The sequence below is a fragment of the Rissa tridactyla genome, chromosome 7 (assembly GCF_028500815.1).
Source record: "Rissa tridactyla isolate bRisTri1 chromosome 7, bRisTri1.patW.cur.20221130, whole genome shotgun sequence".
In the NCBI taxonomy this organism is placed as follows: Eukaryota; Metazoa; Chordata; class Aves; order Charadriiformes; family Laridae; genus Rissa; species Rissa tridactyla.
In genome coordinates this window covers 28144768-28166165 of record NC_071472.1, presented here as the reverse complement: position 1 = coordinate 28166165, position 21398 = coordinate 28144768, and the positions used below count along the sequence as shown (strand labels likewise).

General features: G+C 36.8%; 1 protein-coding gene across 39 annotated transcripts in view; it reads left to right on the top strand.

Moving 5' to 3' along the window:
- TTN (titin) overlaps positions 1-21398 on the top strand; it is a 244262-nt gene that overhangs the window by 74786 nt on the left and 148078 nt on the right. For 29 of the 39 annotated variants that reach the window (XM_054210417.1, XM_054210392.1, XM_054210385.1 and 26 more), the window contains 35 exons: positions 85-372; positions 3084-3365; positions 3636-3914; positions 4024-4305; positions 4404-4682; positions 5158-5445; positions 5589-5867; positions 5959-6237; positions 6336-6614; positions 7123-7410; positions 7565-7852; positions 8375-8665; positions 9376-9663; positions 10679-10771; positions 10894-11176; positions 11428-11611; positions 11939-12028; positions 12110-12377; positions 12475-12735; positions 13305-13514; positions 13623-13700; positions 13815-13841; positions 14494-14541; positions 15468-15524; positions 15632-15709; positions 16003-16257; positions 16925-17017; positions 17585-17662; positions 18361-18429; positions 19047-19130; positions 19374-19436; positions 19699-19776; positions 20124-20204; positions 20750-20827; positions 21020-21091. In XM_054210417.1, the coding sequence (XP_054066392.1) occupies positions 85-372; positions 3084-3365; positions 3636-3914; positions 4024-4305; positions 4404-4682; positions 5158-5445; positions 5589-5867; positions 5959-6237; positions 6336-6614; positions 7123-7410; positions 7565-7852; positions 8375-8665; positions 9376-9663; positions 10679-10771; positions 10894-11176; positions 11428-11611; positions 11939-12028; positions 12110-12377; positions 12475-12735; positions 13305-13514; positions 13623-13700; positions 13815-13841; positions 14494-14541; positions 15468-15524; positions 15632-15709; positions 16003-16257; positions 16925-17017; positions 17585-17662; positions 18361-18429; positions 19047-19130; positions 19374-19436; positions 19699-19776; positions 20124-20204; positions 20750-20827; positions 21020-21091 (6318 nt within the window). The remainder of the gene's footprint in view (positions 1-84; positions 373-3083; positions 3366-3635; positions 3915-4023; positions 4306-4403; positions 4683-5157; positions 5446-5588; positions 5868-5958; positions 6238-6335; positions 6615-7122; positions 7411-7564; positions 7853-8374; positions 8666-9375; positions 9664-10678; positions 10772-10893; positions 11177-11427; positions 11612-11938; positions 12029-12109; positions 12378-12474; positions 12736-13304; positions 13515-13622; positions 13701-13814; positions 13842-14493; positions 14542-15467; positions 15525-15631; positions 15710-16002; positions 16258-16924; positions 17018-17584; positions 17663-18360; positions 18430-19046; positions 19131-19373; positions 19437-19698; positions 19777-20123; positions 20205-20749; positions 20828-21019; positions 21092-21398) is intronic. The other 10 variants (XM_054210416.1, XM_054210415.1, XM_054210412.1 and 7 more) reach the window with 8 other exon arrangements.

Genomic DNA, 21398 nt, shown 5'->3' with positions numbered 1-21398 from the left:
GGACAGGGAGCATGGGCATAGCATGTTGAATTGTGTGTTGTGGAGGGCTTGGTGGTGAACTCTGCCATGCATTCCTCTTTGCAGAACATCTACAAGCCCCCTTCTTTGACATCAAGCCGGTATCTATTGATGTGGCATTAGGGGAAAGTGCAACCTTTAAGTGCCACTTGACTGGCTCTGCTCCCATGAGGATTACTTGGACCAGAGACAACAGAGAGATCCGTCCAGGTGGCAACTACAAGATGACGCTGGTGGAAAACACAGCTAGCTTGACGGTCCTAAAAGTCAGTAAAGGGGATGCTGGACTCTACACATGTACTGCCAGCAACAGTGTTGGAAAGGATGCGTGCGCAGCTCAGCTGGCTGTACAAGGTATTGCTATGAGCTTTAGTGTTCACGAGGCTTTTCGTTGCAAGGCAGACACCTGGAAAACAAAGCCATGAATGCAGACGTGTGTGAAACTAACAACCTTTACAAGAGGCTACGCTGAGATGTCTTATTTCATTTAAATATTATTGTAATACTTAAATACTTACTCATCTTTCTTCTGGTCTGGTACAGTATGTGATTTGTCTTATCAAAGGGATTCTTCCATTGAAATGTTAACTCTGACTCTTTATGCACTCTTTATGACTCTCTATGAATGGCCAGCAAAATCTGTCTTCCTTAAGGTCTTTCTCCAGCACCGACATTCACTAAGTTGTCCAGGGGAGAGAAAGGTTACTGGGAGAAACTCAGTTCACTTATGAGACTTAAATGTAATTTTACTGGGTGTGCAATTAGTTTTACTCTTTCACAGACTGAAAGCATTGAAAACCGCTGTTCTAGACAGCAAAACTGGAGGATCTGAGGGCAGACTTGGTGACAAATAGCCATTCTGCCAACACTCTACTTCTCCACATAGAGTGTGGATCTTATACATTTCAATGACCTAAATTTATGACTGGATCAAACTGTCTTGGTATAAGTGACACTTGTATATCAGTGTAATTTCCTCAATGTAGGTGGTAACATTGCATTTATTTATAGCTGTTCCGGATGTCTCATTCTTACTGATTTTATAAAAGAACAAATGTAAAATACACTACTTAAATTATGCATGCGTTCAAATGTCCCTGTTTGGTTTAGAGTTTCCTTTTTTGACCCTCTGTGTGAATTGGGAGAAAACAACCAAATACATTTGAAGAGTAAACACTATGACTTTTACTTTCTAAGACAAATAACACAAGGAGTTGAACTACCACCAGCAAGATTTTGTAATAATTTCTTGTCAAATGTATTATATATATGTAGAGTATATTCTATCAGTACGGATTTTTCTTGGTGGGGGTGGGAAGAGTGTGGCAGAGTGAATTACCTGTGAATTCAGTGGCAAATAGGGATGCTGTTATTATGTAGCTTGACTTAACAAAAGCATTGAAAGATTATAGCAAGAAATCTAACCTCTTTAAAAGATTTAAAGCTTGTTTCCACCAGGATCACAGTTCTGTTTGTTATTAGTGATAACACTAATAGGTTTATTTGACTGGAGTTACCATTCATAAAATGATCCTGACTGACCTTATTTATTGTCTTGCTCTTCAGCTCTTTATTCATAAAATGCTGAAATTATTTTTTTTTCTGGGATTATTATTTTCTTTTTTGATCCTAAACTTACACTGACACTCATTTCAATCCTTTAGAAATCGTACAATTTCCCAAGCCTGTAAAATTAATGATGTTCATTGTCAGCTAGTTTCTATAGAACTTGGAAGGGCAAGATATTTGTGTGCATTGATTTGCATGTGTTTAATTTGAGCAGATGCTGTCTCACTTCTATGACACACTGCCTTTACTTTGTAGAATTAAGATCTTTTGTTCAACTGACATTGAAAATTTCCCAGTTTTTTATTAACTTTCCCACTTTAACATCTAATATTTACAATCTGTAGTTTTAACTATTGCTTTAGGCTCTAGAAACTGCTTTACATTCTAAGTATATACCTTACTAACTTGTATATCTTAATTTTTGGAAAGGAATGGCATTAGGGTGTGAGGACTCAACAACTGTTAGTATGCAGATAGATAATCAACTCTTTGTCAAAGTGAAATCTGATAGTAAATTACTAAGTTTCCAAGTGTCCTTGTGTTAACAAGTCATCATTTCTATTTTTAGAAACTCTAAGGAAGTTTTGTTACTAACAACATAGGATGTTCTGCAAATGTCCCACAGATTGAAATAACCCACAATAAAATAGATATTCTTCCTACACTTTACAGACAGATGCAGAAAGAGGCACTTCATCCTGTTTTGCAGAGAGATTTGTTTATTGTGCCCACATTACCACCTCTTGGTTTCACCAGTTATATCTTTGATCTAAGAGCATTCAGTCTTGTGATTCTGAATCATCCATGTGGTACTTTTTATGAAAAGTGTCAAACCTCCACTCCTTTCTCTACTTATATAACAAAATGTAACCATCCGGTTTAATTTTCAGTCGCAGGACCTTTAACAGCAATTTCTGTGATAGCAGCCATCTCACAATTCTTCTCAGCAAATTTTGAACCTCTTTTGTTTACTGCCTAAGCTCCTCGACTTTTATTCCTTATATGCACCTTTATGCTTGGCTTTGCAATAAATGTGTGAAGGTTATAATGCAGATACATTTTTTAACTATATCAATTATTGACATAGTAATATATAAAGCAGTTGCTAAAATGCTCAGCATAAATGCTTTTAATAATATTTCTTGGTTAAACAGTTTGGATTTTTGCAATTCCGTCAGGCATTTTTATTGCTCATGCACTGCAAGAGGATATTGCTTAAAACCACGTCAGCTGATCTGTACTGAATACATAAAAGGAGAAGTAGAGTGGGACAATAAAGTAAGGAGAAACTAACCAAAACACAGATAGAGAATTTGTTTCTTTCCTAGTATAGATCTTGGACCAACTTGAAAATATCTAAAAAATAATTCACAGTGATTGCAAAATTAGAATGTTTGCATAAGTCCCTAAAGTTTATGTTCTCTGTTATGTATTTCCCTGCTTATTGAAAGAATCAGCCCAGTTTAAAGCATCATCTCCCCTTTTCGGCTTTCCAGAACCACCAAGGTTTATTAAGAAACTAGACTCCTCAAGACTTGTGAAACAGCATGATTCCACTAAGTATGAATGCAAAATAGGTGGATCTCCAGAAATCAGAGTCACCTGGTACAAAGGTGAAACCCAGATCCATCCCAGTGAAAAATACAGAATGTCCTTTGTGGATTCGGTGGCAGTCATCGAAATGCACAACCTCAGTGTTGAAGACAGCGGAGACTACACTTGCGAAGCTCAGAATCCGGCGGGTAGTGCAAGCACCACTACCTCACTGAAAGTAAAAGGTCAGAATCCTGGATCTTTCCTTGCCTTTCTATCTGTGTGAGTCCTTCTTTGTGGAAAAGATGTTAAATCCCACTCTCTTTAGTCAGAGAGGCGAAAACTTGTCTGAATAGATGGCAAATCTTTTGCCTGTTTGTTATGTTGTGGGAAATCTTTCTTATTTATGGTTTGTCTTTGCTGTTCAGCATTAGAAGGGCTGCTTGAATAGTTTGTCCTCTTTAATCTTCTTTGCTCAAATAACACAAACTTTAACCCCATTTTTTTTTTTTCAGCACCCCCCATTTTTACCAAGAAGCCCCATCCAGTCCAGATCTTGAAAGGGTCTGATATTCACCTGGAATGTGAGCTTCAGGGCACCCCTCCATTCCAGATTTCATGGTATAAAGACAAACGAGAAATTCGGAGCAGCAAGAAGTATAAAGTCATGTCCGAGAACTACCTGGCTAGTATTCACATTCTCAGTGTGGATACTGCAGATGTTGGTGAATATCACTGTAAAGCTGTAAATGATGTGGGAAGTGACTCCTGCATCGGCTTTGTAACACTAAGAGGTTTGTATAAAGATTGGCACCTTCTTGGCATTTCATTGTTCCTGTCATTCTCCTCCTACTTTTCCGCTCCTGGAATGTTTTTTACTGTTAAATATCTTCTCTTAAATAGCACCACCAACCTTTGTGAAGAAGCTGAGTGATCTCACTGTCGTAGTTGGGGAGTCGATTGAACTGCAGGCTGCAGTAGAAGGATCACAGCCCATTTCCGTTCTATGGTTAAAAGACAAAGGGGAAATCATTAGAGAAAGTGACAATCTTTGGATCTCCTATTCAGAAAACATTGCAACTATGCGGATTGGAAATGCAGAACCAGCCAATGCTGGGAAATACGTTTGTCAGATAAAAAATGATGCTGGAGTTCAGGAATGCTTTGCCACGCTGACAGTGCTAGGTTGGTAGCATGAGATAAAACACACGTGTTTTAAGATGCTTTAAAATTACCATTGCATTGTTGTTTTTAAAAATTCTGTGATTTGCATCTCATTGCAGAACCTGCAGTCATTGTAGAGAAGCCAGGCCCAGTCAAAGTTACAGCTGGAGACTCTTGTACTCTGGAATGCACAGTAGACGGCACGCCAGAGCTTACTGCTAGGTGGTTTAAGGATGGGAATGAACTGTCCACTGACCATAAATATAAAATCAGTTTCTTCAACAAAGTATCTGGGCTTAAGATCCTCAATGCAGGACTAGAAGACAGTGGAGAATATACTTTTGAGGTGAAAAACAGTGTTGGTAAAAGCAGCTGCACAGCTTCAGTGCACGTTTCAGGTTAGTTGACTACCCTTTTTGAGTCACAACTGATCCCATTGTTCCTTTACAAAGCCTTCAGATAGCAAACTGTTTCTCATGAGTGGCAGCCTCAGAGACCCATTGCTTGTATAATCTTAGGAGCGCTTGGTGTGCCACTTTGACAGGCATCAAGAATAGATGCCTGCCTGACCTCTGAGGGGCAGGAGTTGTTGCAGGGGCTTGATTTCTTCAGCTTTAATCTACATGTCTTCTTGGACAGCTGGTGCAATATTTTTGTTTATGAAAAAGAACTGAAAAAACAAAAGCTGTCCCTCCAAAAGTGTGAACGAAAGCTCCAGAGTATCTTTAACCATCAATGACTTAGGTGCGTAGGAGCAGAGTGTTAAAGCAGGCATACCAAAACAAATCTAACTGATTTACTATGCATGAGGAACTTTTCACATTTTAAGCTCCTGTATGGTAATATTTTTATTTTTTTTTTAAACAAATGCAGATCGTATTATACCTCCTTCTTTCACAAGAAAACTGAAAGAAACATACGGTCAGCTGGGTTCTTCTGCTGTACTAGAGTGCAAAGTTTATGGGTCTCCACCTATTCTGGTTTCCTGGTTTCATGACGGACAGGAGATTGCCAGTGGAGACAAGTATCAGGCCACGCTTACAGACAATACCTGTTCTCTGAAAGTGAATGGACTTCAGGAATCTGATATGGGAACTTATTTGTGCACAGCTACTAACGTAGCTGGGTCTGATGAATGCAGCGCATTTTTGAGTGTTAGAGGTCAGTATCAATACGAAGCCAGAGTCAGAGGGCACAAATCTATTTTCAAAGAGACTTCATTCTTTGATTTGTTACATATTTCTAATTTCTATGCTCTTCATCATAAATTCAAACATACTTCTCTCTTTTATTTGCGTGCCTAGAACCACCATCTTTTGTGAAGAAACCTGAACCACTGAATGTTTTATCTGGAGCAAACATAACCTTTACCAGTATCATAAAAGGCTCCTCTCCATTGGAAGTTAAATGGTTTAGAGGTAGTGTTGAGCTAGTACCAGGACCCAGATGCAATATCACCTTGCAAGATTCAATTGCAGAACTGGAGCTGTTTGATGTAAATCCACTTCAGAGCGGAGACTATACCTGCCAGGTCTCTAATGAGGCAGGGAAAATTTCTTGCACAACACATCTTTTTGTCAAAGGTTTGTCCAGACTACTATTTCTTATTCTTATTCTTCTAAGAATGATCTCTTGGCTTTATTTAATTGGTTTTCTCCCCATTGTTCATTATAGAACCAGCCAAATTTGTGAAGAAGGTGAACGATTTAAGTGTAGAGAAAGGGAAAAATTTAATCTTGGAATGCACATATACGGGTACTCCACCAATTTCAGTGACATGGAAGAAAAATGGAGTAAAAATAATGCACTCTGAAAAGTGCAGCATCACCACTACAGAAACATCTGCCATACTGGAAATCCCTAGTAGCAAACTAGAAGATCAGGGGCAATATTCTTGTCATATTGAAAATGACTCTGGACAAGATAATTGCCACGGTGCAATCACAATACTAGGTGCGTCAAGCCACCATCACTTCATCAAGTGTTATTTGAACTACTAACGGTCATTGTGCAATAGCTTTTTATGCTAATGGTGTGTGTTTGTTCTTCAGAACCACCTTACTTCATCACACCCTTGGAGCCAGTGCAGGTGACTGTTGGGGATTCTGCATCCTTACAGTGCCAGGTTGCTGGAACACCAGAAATGATTGTGTCGTGGTACAAAGGCGATACAAAGCTGAGAGGAACTGCTACTATGAAAATGCACTTTAAGAACCAAGTTGCCACTCTGGTTTTCAGCCAGGTAGACAGTAGGGACAGTGGGGAGTACATCTGCAAAGTAGAAAACACTGTCGGGGAGGCTACTTCATCGTCTTTGCTGACAGTTCAAGGTGAATATTTAATTCTAAAAAACACAAAAATGGCCTATTTTTCTTAAGTATGCTTTGCTATTTTGAAAAACAAAGATTGCCTTTTCTTTTTTAAACACTTTATTGTTTCTTGAAGTGTAAGATACCCCATGGCACTGTCTTCTATTAGCAAAGGCCTACCAGTAAAGCTGCTCAAAATATGTCTCATACTGATACAAGCTTCTGCATCTTCCTTCCCCATTGAGGATATTGCTTTGACTGTTTCCACCATTATCAGTGGAGGGTTAAATAGGCTCACTGGGTGTAACTGAGGCCAAAATGGTTATATATTTTCTTGCAACTATATGCACAGTGCTCTTTTCACATCTGGTTCCAAATAAATGATATGCTGAATAACTATTTTTAATCCGAAGTTATGAGCAAAAATCCAGCATACTCTTCAGTGTATTAGGCAGTGATTATTGGTGAGTACAGCAATAGGTGCATAACTTCTGAAAGCCCTCACTGTACAATACCTGTTCTCTTACAGACCGTAAACTTCCTCCTTCTTTTACACGAAAATTAAGAGATGTTCATGAAACTACTGGCTTACCAGTTACATTTGATTGTGGCATTGCTGGTTCAGAACCTATTGAAGTATCTTGGTTTAAAGACGGTGCACGTGTGAAAGAGGACTACAATGTTCACACATCCTTCGTAGATAATGTAGCAACTCTCCGCATTCTGAAGACAGATAGGAGCCTTATTGGGCAATATACCTGCACAGCTACCAATGCGATTGGGACTGCTTCGTCTAGTGGCAGGCTTGTCCTTACAGGTCGGTGGGCTGTGAAATATTTAATGGAAATATCTTAAAACTCACTTCTGCTTTATATATGGATTTAATACTGTACAAATAGTATTTATTTCACCAAGGTTTAAAGCAAATCAAGATTTTAAAGTGACGCTTTTTTATTTGTTTCACTCTTCAGAAGGGAAGACTCCTCCATTCTTTGACATCCCAGTTGCACCTGTGGATGGTATTATTGGAGAAAGCGCGGACTTTGAGTGTCACGTTACTGGAACACAGCCTATTAGAGTCACTTGGGCTAAAGATAACCAAGAGATTAGAACAGGAAGAAACTACCAGATCAGTTATGTAGACAACACAGCCCACTTGACTATCTTGAGAGTTGACAGGGGAGACTCTGGGAAGTATACGTGCTATGCTAGCAATGAAGTTGGAAAGGACTCTTGCACAGCTCAACTGACTGTTAAAGGTACTGAATAGATTATACATTGTGTGCATATTTTTGTTCTTTTAATAATAAAGGAAGGTAGCCTTATTGCTGCAAGGTAAGTTTTAGAAAAACTTTTCAGATGTAGCTTGAAAGTACCTATCTTCATACCCATGAATCTCTTTAGGGCATTAGGACGGGTCACTAACAATGAGAGGAGAAATGAAAGAATATTTTCTTTGGCCTAGTTTCTTTATAGTCTTTGGCCTATTTCTTTATTGAGAATTCAACAAAAATCTTGGGTTTTTTTTAAATGACATTTGACTTAAATCAATATAAGAGAATTTTTTTTTTTTCAAATAGGAAAATCAACTATGATAGTGACTGTATGAACAAGATACATGCTGTTTAATCCTGGCATGCTTTCACTTTAAAAAAATCCTACTTAAATGAGAGCAATTATCAGTTCCCCAATGTTCAAGTTTTTCTTGAAACATTTGCTTTAGAACTTTTCATTTCAGGGTTGTTTTATGGAATTTGAATAATATGTTCTTTTTTTTACAGAACGAAAAACTCCACCTACTTTTACTAAGAAGCTGTCTGAAGCAGTAGAAGAAACAGAAGGGAATGAACTTAAACTTGAGGGCCGTGTTTCCGGCTCTCAGCCTTTGACTGTTGCTTGGTATAAGAACAATCAGGAAGTTCATTCAAGCCCTCATTGTGAAATATCTTTCAAAAACAATACCTTACTTCTACATATAAAGAGCACAGAGCAATCAGATGCTGGTTTATATACCTGTAAAGTATCCAATGAAGCAGGAAGCGTGTTATGTACATCTTCTGTTGTTATCAGAGGTTAGTTGAAGTCTTATTTTTCTTTGCTTCTTACTTTTCTTTGTTGCATGTTATAGCTTCATTCAGCTTCTACCTCATGACACGGTTTTACTTACCTTAACAGCAGTAATTTGTCCTGATATGGACAAGATAAAACTGAGTTAAGCGACAAGGAATTCTTTTAATTTTGTGACTAAAATAAAACAATATTTTTCAATAGTTTTCTTTTTCGCTATTTGCTACGACTGATCTAAAGTGAACATTGTAATCTTTACGTGACATTTCTGTTGAATTTTTAATCATTCTCTTTTCATGGATTAACAGTTTTTCTGTGCAATTAGATCTAAGCTTGGGCAACCCTGACAGTGTGTTGTGGCAGCATGGCACTTCATCATAATACTCTTGCAGGAGACTGCATATTTTTTTCTTTAAAGGTGCTTATATAGCTTTGCAGCCTAATGGCAGTGCTGTAGTTCTTATACTGTTTTTTGCGTGTGAATGTCCTTGTTGCGTGAAGAAAAGATATTTCGTGCATGTTTGCATAGAAAACATACTCTCTTGATATTTATTTATTCCATTTTCTAAAACTGATTGACATTCTCAGACTTCTGTTTATCCTTCTTCATTCCTTGCTGTTGTCTTCTTAAGAATCACACGTATCTCTCTTTCTCTTACGTTCTCAACCATACTTTCCTTCCTTGAGTATTTACTCAAGCATTTTCATATTCCAGAACCTAAACAGCCTCCAGTTTTTGACCAGCCTCTTCAGCCAGCAGCAGCAGTGGAAGGTGATACCCTACAGCTCGCCTGCCACGTCCAAGGATCACAGCCAATCCGGATTCAGTGGCTGAAGGCAGGGAGAGAAATAAGAGCTTCAGACAGATGCAACTTCAGCTTTGCTAATGGAGTAGCACTTCTGGAACTTGCTGCTGTTACTAAATCCGATTCAGGAGAATATGTATGCAAAGCTTCAAATGCAGCTGGCACTGACACTTGCAAATCTAAAGTGACAGTTAAAGGTAGAGTAACATGGAGAAAATCAAGGCATATGGTGGAAATTTAAAGCAAAAATTCCATCCTGCTTTGTTTTCTGCGGAAAAAAGATATTAATAATCTAATAGCAAACAATTAGTATCTTTTAGCTCTTTGTAAAACTGTACAATCTGGGAAGACAGTTTATTAACAATAATTGATATGTAAATAGTGACATAAACAGTGGGAGATCAGTGTCAAATCAATAGTATATTCTTACCAAAACATTAAGAATTTAGTTTCTAAATCTAAACATCAAATTTAAGGTTGAGTGAGAGAATGAGTGAAATTACTTGGACATGCATATTTTATGGAAAGGATAAGGGGAACAGTGGTGTTTATTAAAGGAAAATACAAAAGGAATTTGATTGAGCATGTGGCCTAAGAGGCTAATTGCTTCAGAACTGTTACAACTCCAAGACATTTTGTCCTTTTAACTGAAAGTAAATATTGCCTAAGCATGTGTCCTTCCATGCAAGTCTTGTTTTACCGTAGCATAAAAGACATAAGAGTTCAGTAATATGTAGAAACAGTACCTTTTTCACTACATGGGTAGCCACAAGGCTAAGAACTATGCAAAAGAAAAAAAGAAAGAATTTAACAGATCACAGATAAAAAACTGCAAGTAACTCTGTGGGTGAAATTTCCAGAAATAGATAGAAAAGAGAATACCTCACTAAAAACTGATCCATTTTAGAAAATTAGGCTTCTCATTTGCATATCCATCAATGAATTTCCATCCATGCAGAATATAAATGACCTGACTGAAGTTAAGAACAGCACAATATGACCCACAGTGTTCAGTTTAATCTGGGAAGTAAAATACAAGTTAATTAAAACAATATGAAAGTATTCTGCATTTCATTTTTATCTCTTGCACAATATTTTGCTCCATCTCTGTAATTAATTCCTTTCTTACAATTCCTTTGGAAGCACCATCACGCATGAACATAAACTATTACATGAAACCATCTATTTTAATTGTTTGACTCTATTTTTTAGAAAAACCAGCAGCTGCACCAGCAGCTAAGAAAGCAGAAGTGGAAGGAAAACTTTATTTTGTGTCAGAGCCTCAGAGTATCAAAGTCATGGAAAGTAAGAACTTTTTTCAAAACAGTACATTGTCTTCTATTTGCCTATACCTTTTATTTGAGATTATGTCCTGCTGTCATAGAAAGCTGGAAAGACTTAGCTTCCTCATTTGCATCTTTCTGCAGAGACTGTTGCAAGATTTATTGCAAAAGTTGGGGGAGACCCAATTCCAAATGTTAAATGGATGAAGGGAAAATGGAGGCAACTCAACCAGGGAGGTCGCATTATAATCCAGCAGAGAGGAGATGAAGCCAAACTAGAAATAAAGGACGCAATAAAAACGGATTCTGGCATGTACAAATGTGTAGCTTTTAACCAACATGGTGAAATTGAGAGGAGTGTAAACCTACAAGTTGAAGAAAGAAAGAAAGAAGTTGTTGAAGGGGATCTCAGGGCAAAACTGAAAAGGTATATGGAAAGGTTTTATAGATTAATTTGCCATCAACACAGAAGAAACATTTTTTATTATCTGTCTCAGATCAAGATATAATTTTTTAATATTCATTAAATATGAATTGTGCTAAAAATAGAAGCACTTGAATAGAGTAAACTAAAGGATTCTATTGCAGAGGGCAGCTCTAGGCTAATTCATTTTTCCAGTGAACAACTTTCTAGGAATGAAGCATTGTATATTTAACTGATGTCATTGATTTGAATAGCACTCCAACAAAACGGAAGGAAGAAGAGGAAGAGCAAACTATCGATATCTTGGAACTTCTCAAAAATGTAGATCCCAAAGAATATGAGAAATATGCTCGCATGTATGGAATTACAGATTTCCGTGGCCTCCTGCAAGCCTTTGAGTTACTAAAGCAAACCCAAGCAGAAGAAAGCCATAGATTGGTAAGACACAGTGTGACTGCAACATTGGCTTTGTTAGGAGTAACACAGCTCCTTTGAACAGACTTGGTGTCCGCTCTCTGATATTGCTGTGTGTTCAGGAATTTCTGGTTTCTCTTGAGATCTTGCACTGACAGTTCTCAATTTCTTGCATGCTTAAGCCCAAGAAGAATGAATGGGCCTTCTGGCCAAGTATTTTCTGTCTTCACAATTTGGCTACAGTTTTTAAGACGGGAATATTTGATGTAGGAGCTAATTCTATGTTGGATAAACATGACACCTTGACATTTAGTATCCTTTAGTCTTTGAGTATATTCTGCCTTTTTACAGGAAATTGAGCTTACAGAAAAAGCTCGAACAGAAGATCAGGAGTTTGATGAACTTGTAGCTTTTATTCAGCAACGACTCACACAGACAGAGGTAACATATTTTCAGACTGATTTGTGAAATATTCAAACACGTAACAGGGAACTTGAAACTAATTAAACTAATATTTTACAGCCTATTACTCTGATCAAAGACATTGAAAATCAGACAGTTTTAACAGATGAGGATGCCGTCTTTGAATGTGAGATTAAAATTAACTATCCAGAAATTAAACTTTCCTGGTACAAGGGAACCCAGAAATTGGACTCCAATGACAAATATGAAATTAGAATTGAAGGTGATCGCCACATACTGAGAATCAGGAACTGCCAACTTGAAGATCAGGGAAATTTCAGAATAGTGTGTGGACCACACATTGCCAGTGCCAGGCTAACTGTGATCGGTAAGTGCACTTTTGAGCTATATATTTGAATTAATTTATACTTTAATTATTCCACTGTCTTATGTCTGCTAAAATGTATGTTTTAACATGCTAATAGAACCTGCAGTTGAACGGCATCTTCATGACACTGCTTTCAAGGAAGGAAACACATGCACGCTGTCTTGTCAGTTCTCTATCCCAAATGCCAAGTCTCAGTGGTATAGAAATGGGAGACCCATTAAGATAGGAGGGAGATATTCAACACAAGTCTCTGACAAAGTACACAAACTCATCATCAAGGATGTTAGAACAGAAGACCAGGGGCAATATACCTGCAAGCTTGACAATCTAGAAACAACTGCAGATCTGGCCATTGAAGGTTTGTAAACACATATAGAATCTCTTTATTACAGTAGTGGTAAACAGTTTCTGGATGTTCCATTAACAGAAAAAATGAAAATAAAAGGAATTCTTAAAGAGATACTCACAAACTTGGAAATGGACTAAACAAGAAATTTTGCTCTCCTTTCTCTTTGAACTGTATGTGACATACTTGTGTAAGTTTGTATTTTTAACTAAATCACCATTACTAATGTCCCCTGGCCCTCAAACAATCCAAGTCATACTTGTTTTTATTTTCTTTTCCTCCGATACTCTTATATTTTCCTTGGATTTCCTCTTTTTCTTAATTATTCTTTAATTTCCTTAATGGCTTCTCTTGTATAATTTATCTGCACAGCAATCTTATTATAGTTGTATTCTTATGTCTTCTAATCTTCATTCTTACATAAAAAACTTCAAAGAAGATGGAATCCCTTTCTCTTACTCTACTTTTTCAAGATCCTTTGTTATTATCTCTTATTATAATGTAGCTATTATTACGAAAACAATGAGAAGGAATTAGATAAGCTAAATAACAATTGGTATATTTTTTGTTTCTAAAAACAGCGGAACCAATTCAGTTCACAAAGAGCATACAGAACATTGTAGTGAGTGAACACCAGTCTGCAACCTTTGAGTGCGAGGTGTCTTTTGATGATGCAGTTGTGACATGGTACAAAGGCCCCACTGAACTGACAGAGAGTCCCAAGTACAGCTTCAGAAGTGAAGGTCGCTGTCATTATATGACTATTCACAATGTTACTGCAGAAGATGAAGGTAAAAATGCATGGAATATTTGTGCTGATGCCATTCTTTTATCTGATTTTGTTGTCTGTTTTTTTAATGATAAAGGCACATAAATATCAACATTCTTGGCTATTGCAGGTGTATACTCTGTAATTGCTCGCCTTGAGCCAAGAGGAGAAGCAAGAAGCACTGCAGAGCTCTATCTGGTAACCAAAGGTTAGCAAATTCGTGAAACAAATTTGTGATCATAGCCATCTGCAAATTTGTGAGTTTAAAACACGATTCTGGAAAAATAAATAGTCCTAAAAGAAATCTAATATTCTTTTGCAGAAATTAAACTGGAGTTGAAGCCACCAGGTAAAGATCAGGAGCAAGACTGGCACAAGATGGTGCATTGCTCTGCTTTATTTTTTATTTTCAAATTCTTTTTTCCTTGTTATAGTAAGTCAGACCTACACCCTGAAAAACTATTCTATCCATAGATATGAGGAACTATTTATGCTCGTACATAGTGGCAATGAACACTGTGATAACTCCAAAATCAGTGATATTAATGTGTCTGGGGTCCTAGTTTGTACGATATGGGAAGCCACATTCTCTGAAACACAAAAGTTTCTTTTTCTTTGAATGACTGAGGAATACAACAATGAAGAGGTACCAATGAATAGATTCAACGTGCTCTGCACAACTGAAAAAAAATAACCAAGGAGGCAAAATGGGCAGCAATCATTTCCTTATGATATATTATGTTGTTCTTCTCTGAATGTTCTTAAGAGCCTACTCCAAAATGACACAAGAATTATTTAAAAATAAAATGAAGCACTGTAGAGTCTGGCCAGACTGAAAGATTAATGCAATTAGTTATCTGTTGATCAGCTAGCTTATTCTTGAGGAGCAAGCTATAATCGTTGTACACTACAACAGAAAGATTAAGCACCATGAACTACTCTTCTTGGGCACAGCATATTCAGATCTATTTCTAAGTCAATTAAACATCTTGATTTTCTAGATGTTCCTGATGCCAAGGTTGCAGTTCCACCTCAAAAACCAGCTGAAGGTAGGGTAACAAACCCATACTTCTTCTGTAGTGCTGTTTTATATCTGCACTGAAGCAGCAGGCCAGTGGGAACTTCAGAGGAAAATCTTAGACAGCTCAGTGACAAAATCTAGTTAATTCTCTCTACACAAACATAATTATGATCAAGGCTTGGCTTGCATAGGCTTGTTTTGCTGGGTGAAAGGTGAAAACTATAGACGGGTAGTGGTAGGAATGAAGCCTTTTCTCTTAAAAAGAGTTTTTCCTTTCCATCTTCTTTTCCTATCAGTCTCTTGTTCATTCCATCTTCCTTTTATTTCAATTTTCTTCTTCTGATCGTCCTTTATTTTCACCTTTTCTTCTTTTTGCCACAGAAGTATCTTTCAAACAAGCTGTCTGAATTACTACTCTTTGTGGAAAAAAAAAAAAAAAAGGAAAATAAAATACAAATATTCTTTTAAAGCCATGCAATGGATTGCAGGTTTATTGCAAATGGTCTCTCCCCAGGCTCTGGTATTGAACTACAGGCTAGAAACATGACGTACATTTCTGTTACATTCAACAGTTTACTATGAACCTTAGAAGTTCAATCTTCTTGGTTTCATTTCCAGGACAATTTGGTAAATGCTTGCAGTGGCAGCAGCAGGGGAAAGATATTTATATTGATATTTAGATGAATTACTACCAGCAAAGACAGGAGAGTGATGGCTGTAAGCAAAATAAAGCTGAGAAGGGTCAGGGTTCAAATAAAGGTAGACTGGGAATTCCCACTCAACATGTATTCTTCCAGGTACAGTAAGCTGTCAGAACGAGCACCATGTTTGCTTTTATTATGCAGCTGCAATAAAATCAATTCCTCTATTGTCCAACTGCACTAGGATTTTTCTTAATTTACAAGAAAACATCGTACTCACATTTTATTCCAAATATTTCTTTTTTCCTACAAGCTGCCCCTATTCCTATTCTTCTGCCTCTTGTTCCACCACCAGAGGAGAAAAAGCCAGGTAAGAACATTTAAAGTATTTGGGCAGTGTGTACATGCTTCATTATGACTTTTGGGTGGTTGATTATTTTTTTTTCAATTTAAATTTTAAAATATATTGTTTTTAAGCAGAAAAAAAGGTTCCAGTAAAGAAAGTTTCCAAAAAGGTGGTTAAAAAAGGTCCTGAAGAAGTCCCACCACCTAAAGGTAACTTTTTTACTTTTTTTTTTTTTATAAACTTTTTTAAAAACAGTAAAATCACCTTGTGGAAGCCAGGCAACTTTTTTCAAATTACCTTGAATCAGGGAAATCTATTTGATTTTTATCTTTATGTTAAAAACATACGCATTTAAAATCCAAGTTAATTAGGACTGCTTAAAAAATAGGCACTTCTTTAAACTGTCTATGAGAGTAAAATCATTTCATTAACTATGAACATCCAATGCACCTTGCCGATTCCAGGCTATGATATGAATAATCTATTTGTTATTTATTTTAAGTTCCTGAGGTGCTTCCAGAGAAGCCCAAAGAGATCAAAATAACATCCATAGCAAGGAGAGAAGAGGTTCATGAAGAAAAGAAGGAAATCTATGAAAAGCCCAAAGAAACTTATGAAGAATGGGAAGAAGATTATGGAGAAGACCATGACTATTATGTTACGGAAGAGGGCTATGACGAAGGGGAAGAGGAATGGGAAGAAGCTTATGAGAAAAGAGAAGTGACTTATGAAGAAAAACGAGTCATTCATGAAGAAGGTATTTTAATTATCATACCATTTTATTTCTTCTCTTTTCTCATATTTATTATTAAGGCCCAACAATTTTGAGCCAGACAGCATTTTTTTGTTTGTGGTTTTTTGGGTTTTTTGTGTTACAATAACTTGAACCTTAACATGCTGCCAAATTTTAAGTGGCACTTGATGATAGGACAAGGACTCTAGTGTGGTGAGGTATAGATGCAGATAGAAATTGATACACTATAATTTGGTTGCCAATGGACTTTGCAGTTTGGGACATCTTTAAAACCTACTATGAGTTAGTAGTTTGTAACGATGTGTGTCAATTTTGGTTGGTTTGGATATTTCTTCTGTCATTCTCGTGTATCCTAGATAAATTTGATTTAGGTTAAAAGTTTCACACATTAATTCCTTGATGTTAATAGCTGTATTTTGCAATTCCTTGCATGCTTTATCTCTCTTGGGTAGTAGGAGCATGTATACCTCTAGGACCAGAATTTGGCTCTGATGAAAAACCATCAAACTTGGAAATAAGCAGAAAATTTTACTGCAACAATTGGATCTCCAAAACTCTGTGTGTGTTTTTCAACTTCATAAAATTATAACGCTGTAACTACTAACTTTTGTGTATATGGGGCCTTTAGACAATGCATTTTCATCATTAAGCAATGTTGTTATTTTTAAAGTGGTTGAAGTTCCTAAGAAGCCCGTGCCTGAGCGAAAACAACCAGCAATTATAGCTGAAAAGAAGGAAAAGAAAGAAGTAACAGTTCATAAAGGTATGACTTTCCTGCAAAACTAAGAGGAACATGCAGATTAAGATCTCTCATGCATCTCCTTCAAGCTGAACTGTGGTGGTTATTCACATTTCACTGAAATGGAGAGAATTCTCTTTATGCTGGACAGTGCCATGAGCAAGGCTCATGTCAACCCCTCCTCTTCTCCCACTTCATTTTTTCAAGCGGAGAAAGAATAGTGGCAATGGCGGTTGAAGCAAACCAGGAATTGCTGGCAAAATCAGACTGAGCCTCAGTTATCTTTCCTGCTCCCTGTATATGAGCCTTGGGCATGGGTGGTGCTTTTGAGCCAGTGAACGCTGCGCTTCTGAGAAGTGTCCTCCGTTTAGATCATTGCATATCTCTCAGGGGAGGGTGGGCCTGATCACCTGTCTCACAGGTGCCTTCACCACCACTGTTCACCACCAGTGAACAATGCGCTAAACAGTGTATGGGATGCACAAAGGTTATAACATCCTAAAAAAGAAAATAGCCAGTTCTACCTGGTTTGTGTCCAGAAAATATTTTGCAAGATGATTTAAACAGTAAATATATCTGAATCACTTACAGTTGTCAAGAAACCTGCTGATGAAAAAGTCGAGATAACCACTCAGAAAGTTGCAGAACAAAAAGTCAAACGGGCTGAGGGTAACTGCTGTTTAATTACCTTAATGTCACCATTATGTGGAAGTAGTGGCTACTGTTACTTAGCTGGTCTGCGTGTGCTTTGTCTTCATTTAACATGGGTCTGATCAATTTTTCAGTCTTTGAAACGTCTAATTAATGCTTCTGCTGAAATGTATAAAAGAAAAATGAAAAGCTTTTTAGGGGAAAATATTAAATGCAGATGCTAGCTACCAATGCTTTAAGAAAGGAAGTGAGTATAAAACTGCACTGGGTGAAATGGTATGTTTCACTCTAAGCTGAAAACGTAAAATCCCCATCTTCCTCAGGTTTACATCCTGACCTGTCTACCAGGATGTCTTGGTTAATTGTTCAGTTATGAAATAAAGATGCATCCTTATTCTCTTGCTAACCACCTCTTCTCGTACGGCATTTCCCATTCTGCAGCAGGAGTCTGCAGGCTGCAATTTGATATATGTCAGCATGTGACCTGTGTACTAAATGCCCTTAGTTACCCAGACTCTACAGAAGGTAGCAATAAAAGGAAGCAAACACATTCCTTCTCTTGCTTTGCATGGCTTCAAGGTGCCTGATTTAGCTACTAAGTTAGATTATGTTTGTCTGGTTTGTTGTTTTTTCAACATCATTGCTAGATAGTTGTAGACTTATTTTGATCTCTTTGCTAAATATATGACTGAGTAACAAAATTTTAATGCCAACAGTTACCAAGAAAGTTCTACCACCAAAACCTACACCAATGATCGTTGAGGAAAAAGTTATGAAAAAGGAAGGTACAGATCAGTGTCTTTCAATTGCAGTTTACATTTTTTCCAATACCCTGTGTGTTCTTGTGCTTCTTGTGAATATGTGGGCCTGTGTGTATGCACCTGGACCTATTGTAGTAGTCATGCTGTGACTACTCTCAATGTTTAAATAGAATGTGTACCATGTTTTTATCTTTCATAAAGTCTGTCTTTAACGTGTTTGTGGCTAGCCTTTTGATTCTTGTTTAAACAGCATACAGGATATTGCAGTGTAATTTAGCTTTTTCTTCATCTATTCTGCCTGCTGGCCTGTGCTTACGTAATAATGGCCTGGTGCCCCAAAATTTCTTTGAAGAACCGCTTTTGGAATTCTTCTGATAAACTGTTTCCAAAAGCCTGTGCATGCATTTATTTTAAATTTTCAGGTTAAAGGTGTCTGTGTCTTTAGCCTTTAACAGATACTAAATATTATACTTGTATGCTTGTTCTGTGTTCAGTATTTTATTATATGAATACTGACTGTCTAAATATGTCTAAGACATAAATGTGCGATATAGATACAGATTTGATAAAAACTCACATGCTGACTACCACTAATGTGGATCTAAAATATAAAATACTAAAACAAAATCCTATCTTTAAAGTACCGACAGTAGAAACATGGACTGTTTCAGAAGAAAAGATGTCGGTTTCTGTCCACAGAGAAGAAGAATATTCATATGTCACAGGTATGTACAAAATCAAAAATCTGTGCACCCAAACCAAAACAATATTTCAATCCTACTAGATTTTCTTATAATCCATTTTTATGTATGGCAAATTACATATTTAGACACATCGTATATTTGTCTTTCAACATGTATTGCTTCTTTTTGTTCATTGTGTTATGTAGCCTCAGTTTTCATTAGATTCATAGATGTCAACATTTCAACTACTTTATCTTAACATTGTTTAAATGCTTTTCTTTGAAGAGCCAACAGAGCATGAGAAAACAGTTGAAGAAAGATTCTTTGAAGCTGTTTACCCAATTGAAGGTAGATGAATTAAGAATGAAAGGCTAACCAATGTTTAAGATTTTTTTAAACAATTTGAATCTCTAGTTAATCAAAACTCATTGTGAGATTTGCACATGCTGTTGGTTTTCTGGATGAAATTTTTTTTACATATTAGCATATGTGTTTCAGTGACTTTTGTGTACTGAACACACATAATATCTTCTTAAAAGCTCTTCAGATTTACTACGGACATTGATATTTCCTGTCTCCAAATTTAATATCTTTCAAATTCCTATTGTAGAACATAAGGAAGTCGAAGAGGAGGAAGAAGAGGAAGAAGAAGTAATTTCTACAGAACTGGAGATCCCTCACGTTGAAGGTGAATAAAATCTTTGTATCATCCTGTGCTCCATTTTTGTGAACTTTCACGTTATCTGCCTGTACCAGTCTTTACCAAAGGATAGAATATCAGAACTGAGATCTTTCCATCTCTCTGTGGCTCAACTCTCAAAAGCTCAAGCCCTATTGCATTTCTAAATCTAATTCTTCATCATCACTGCTTTAAACAATTCTTTGAATAGCTTTTCTTTGAGATGAGCATATTGTATCTGTCTGATAAAACAGCATATCTTTTGACATATAATATTTGCTTAACCAGGGTGTTGAAAGTAGCCTACTGTGATATTTTTACTGTCTCTTACGTCATCACCACCTATCTCTTTAAAGTGCCTGAGGTACCAAAGAGGCATGTTCCAGAAGAAAGAAAAACCGTTCCTGTCCCTAAAAAAGAAGCTCCACCAGCTAAAGGTATTTCTGCTGCCCTAGTGAAAAAAACAAAAATGAAAACCCAAATTGTCTTTCATTATATTATTTTTCATGTTTTCTTGAATATATTTATGAATTCACTCTCTATGTGGCTTTGGTTTTCCATTATCTTCATATGCATAATTTGATTTTGCATTATCTCCATTATCTCCACACTTTCACTTTTTCATTTGTGCTATAACTTAGCCTACAGCTTGCACTTATCTCAGCTTTGGCCCTTTACTTTCCTACCAATCTTGTGCTTGTTTGTGTTTAGGTTGTGTGGCTTTGCAGACAAGGATAGGGTGTTTTTACTTCAATAGAGTGCCATTAAAGACCGTGCAGAAATGTTAACATTGGAATTTTATACTCTATCGTAGTGTCTTTCCCATATAGTCTGCTGTATGTCCAAAAGTACATTGTATTGTGTTGCAGTTGCTCACCTCCTTGTCCAGACGCTATGTTCTATAAAACAAACTTGGATTACTGAAATCGGGATAAGTAGTCCAAAAACTAAAGCTTTCTCACTTTGACCATGTTTTCCAAAGTGCCTGAAGTCCCTAAGAAACCTGTTCCAGAAAAGAAAGTTGCTGTTGCTAAAAAGGAGGTGGCTCCCCCAGCAAAAGGTACAGCATCTTTTGAATGTGGGCTTTAACCAGTCCTGTACTATTGTGCTGTTTTTCTAACTACTTTTCACTTCTCAGTATAAGAATATGATAAATATAGTCTTTGTGTGTTATGTTGTATGTCTGTTCTAACCTAAGACAAACTCAAAAGCCTTAGAAAGATTACTTAAACAAATTTTAATACCTTTTAAGTTCCTGAAGTGCCTAAAAAGCCTGTGCCTGAAGAAAAAGTACTTCCCAAAGAAGAACCTCCACGTGCCAAAGGTATTCTTAGTGATAGAGTGTACACCTACCTGTTGAATAACTTTTTAATTTTGTTGTTGTTGTTGTCAGCCTGTACGTAAACATGTTTGTGTTAGACATTGATTTTTTTATGTGTCATTCTCTGTGCATATATAACAGTTTTTACTGCCAGGTAACATACTTGAGCAGTGCTTTCTTCAGTTAAGAAATCAGTCTTAAAGCACTTGATAGGCTTACAGAGACTGGTCTGATTTCTTTTTTTCTTTTCTTTTTTTTACAAAGATGTGTTGCTCTTGTCTTATACTTTTCTATGTTAAGTGTATTAATA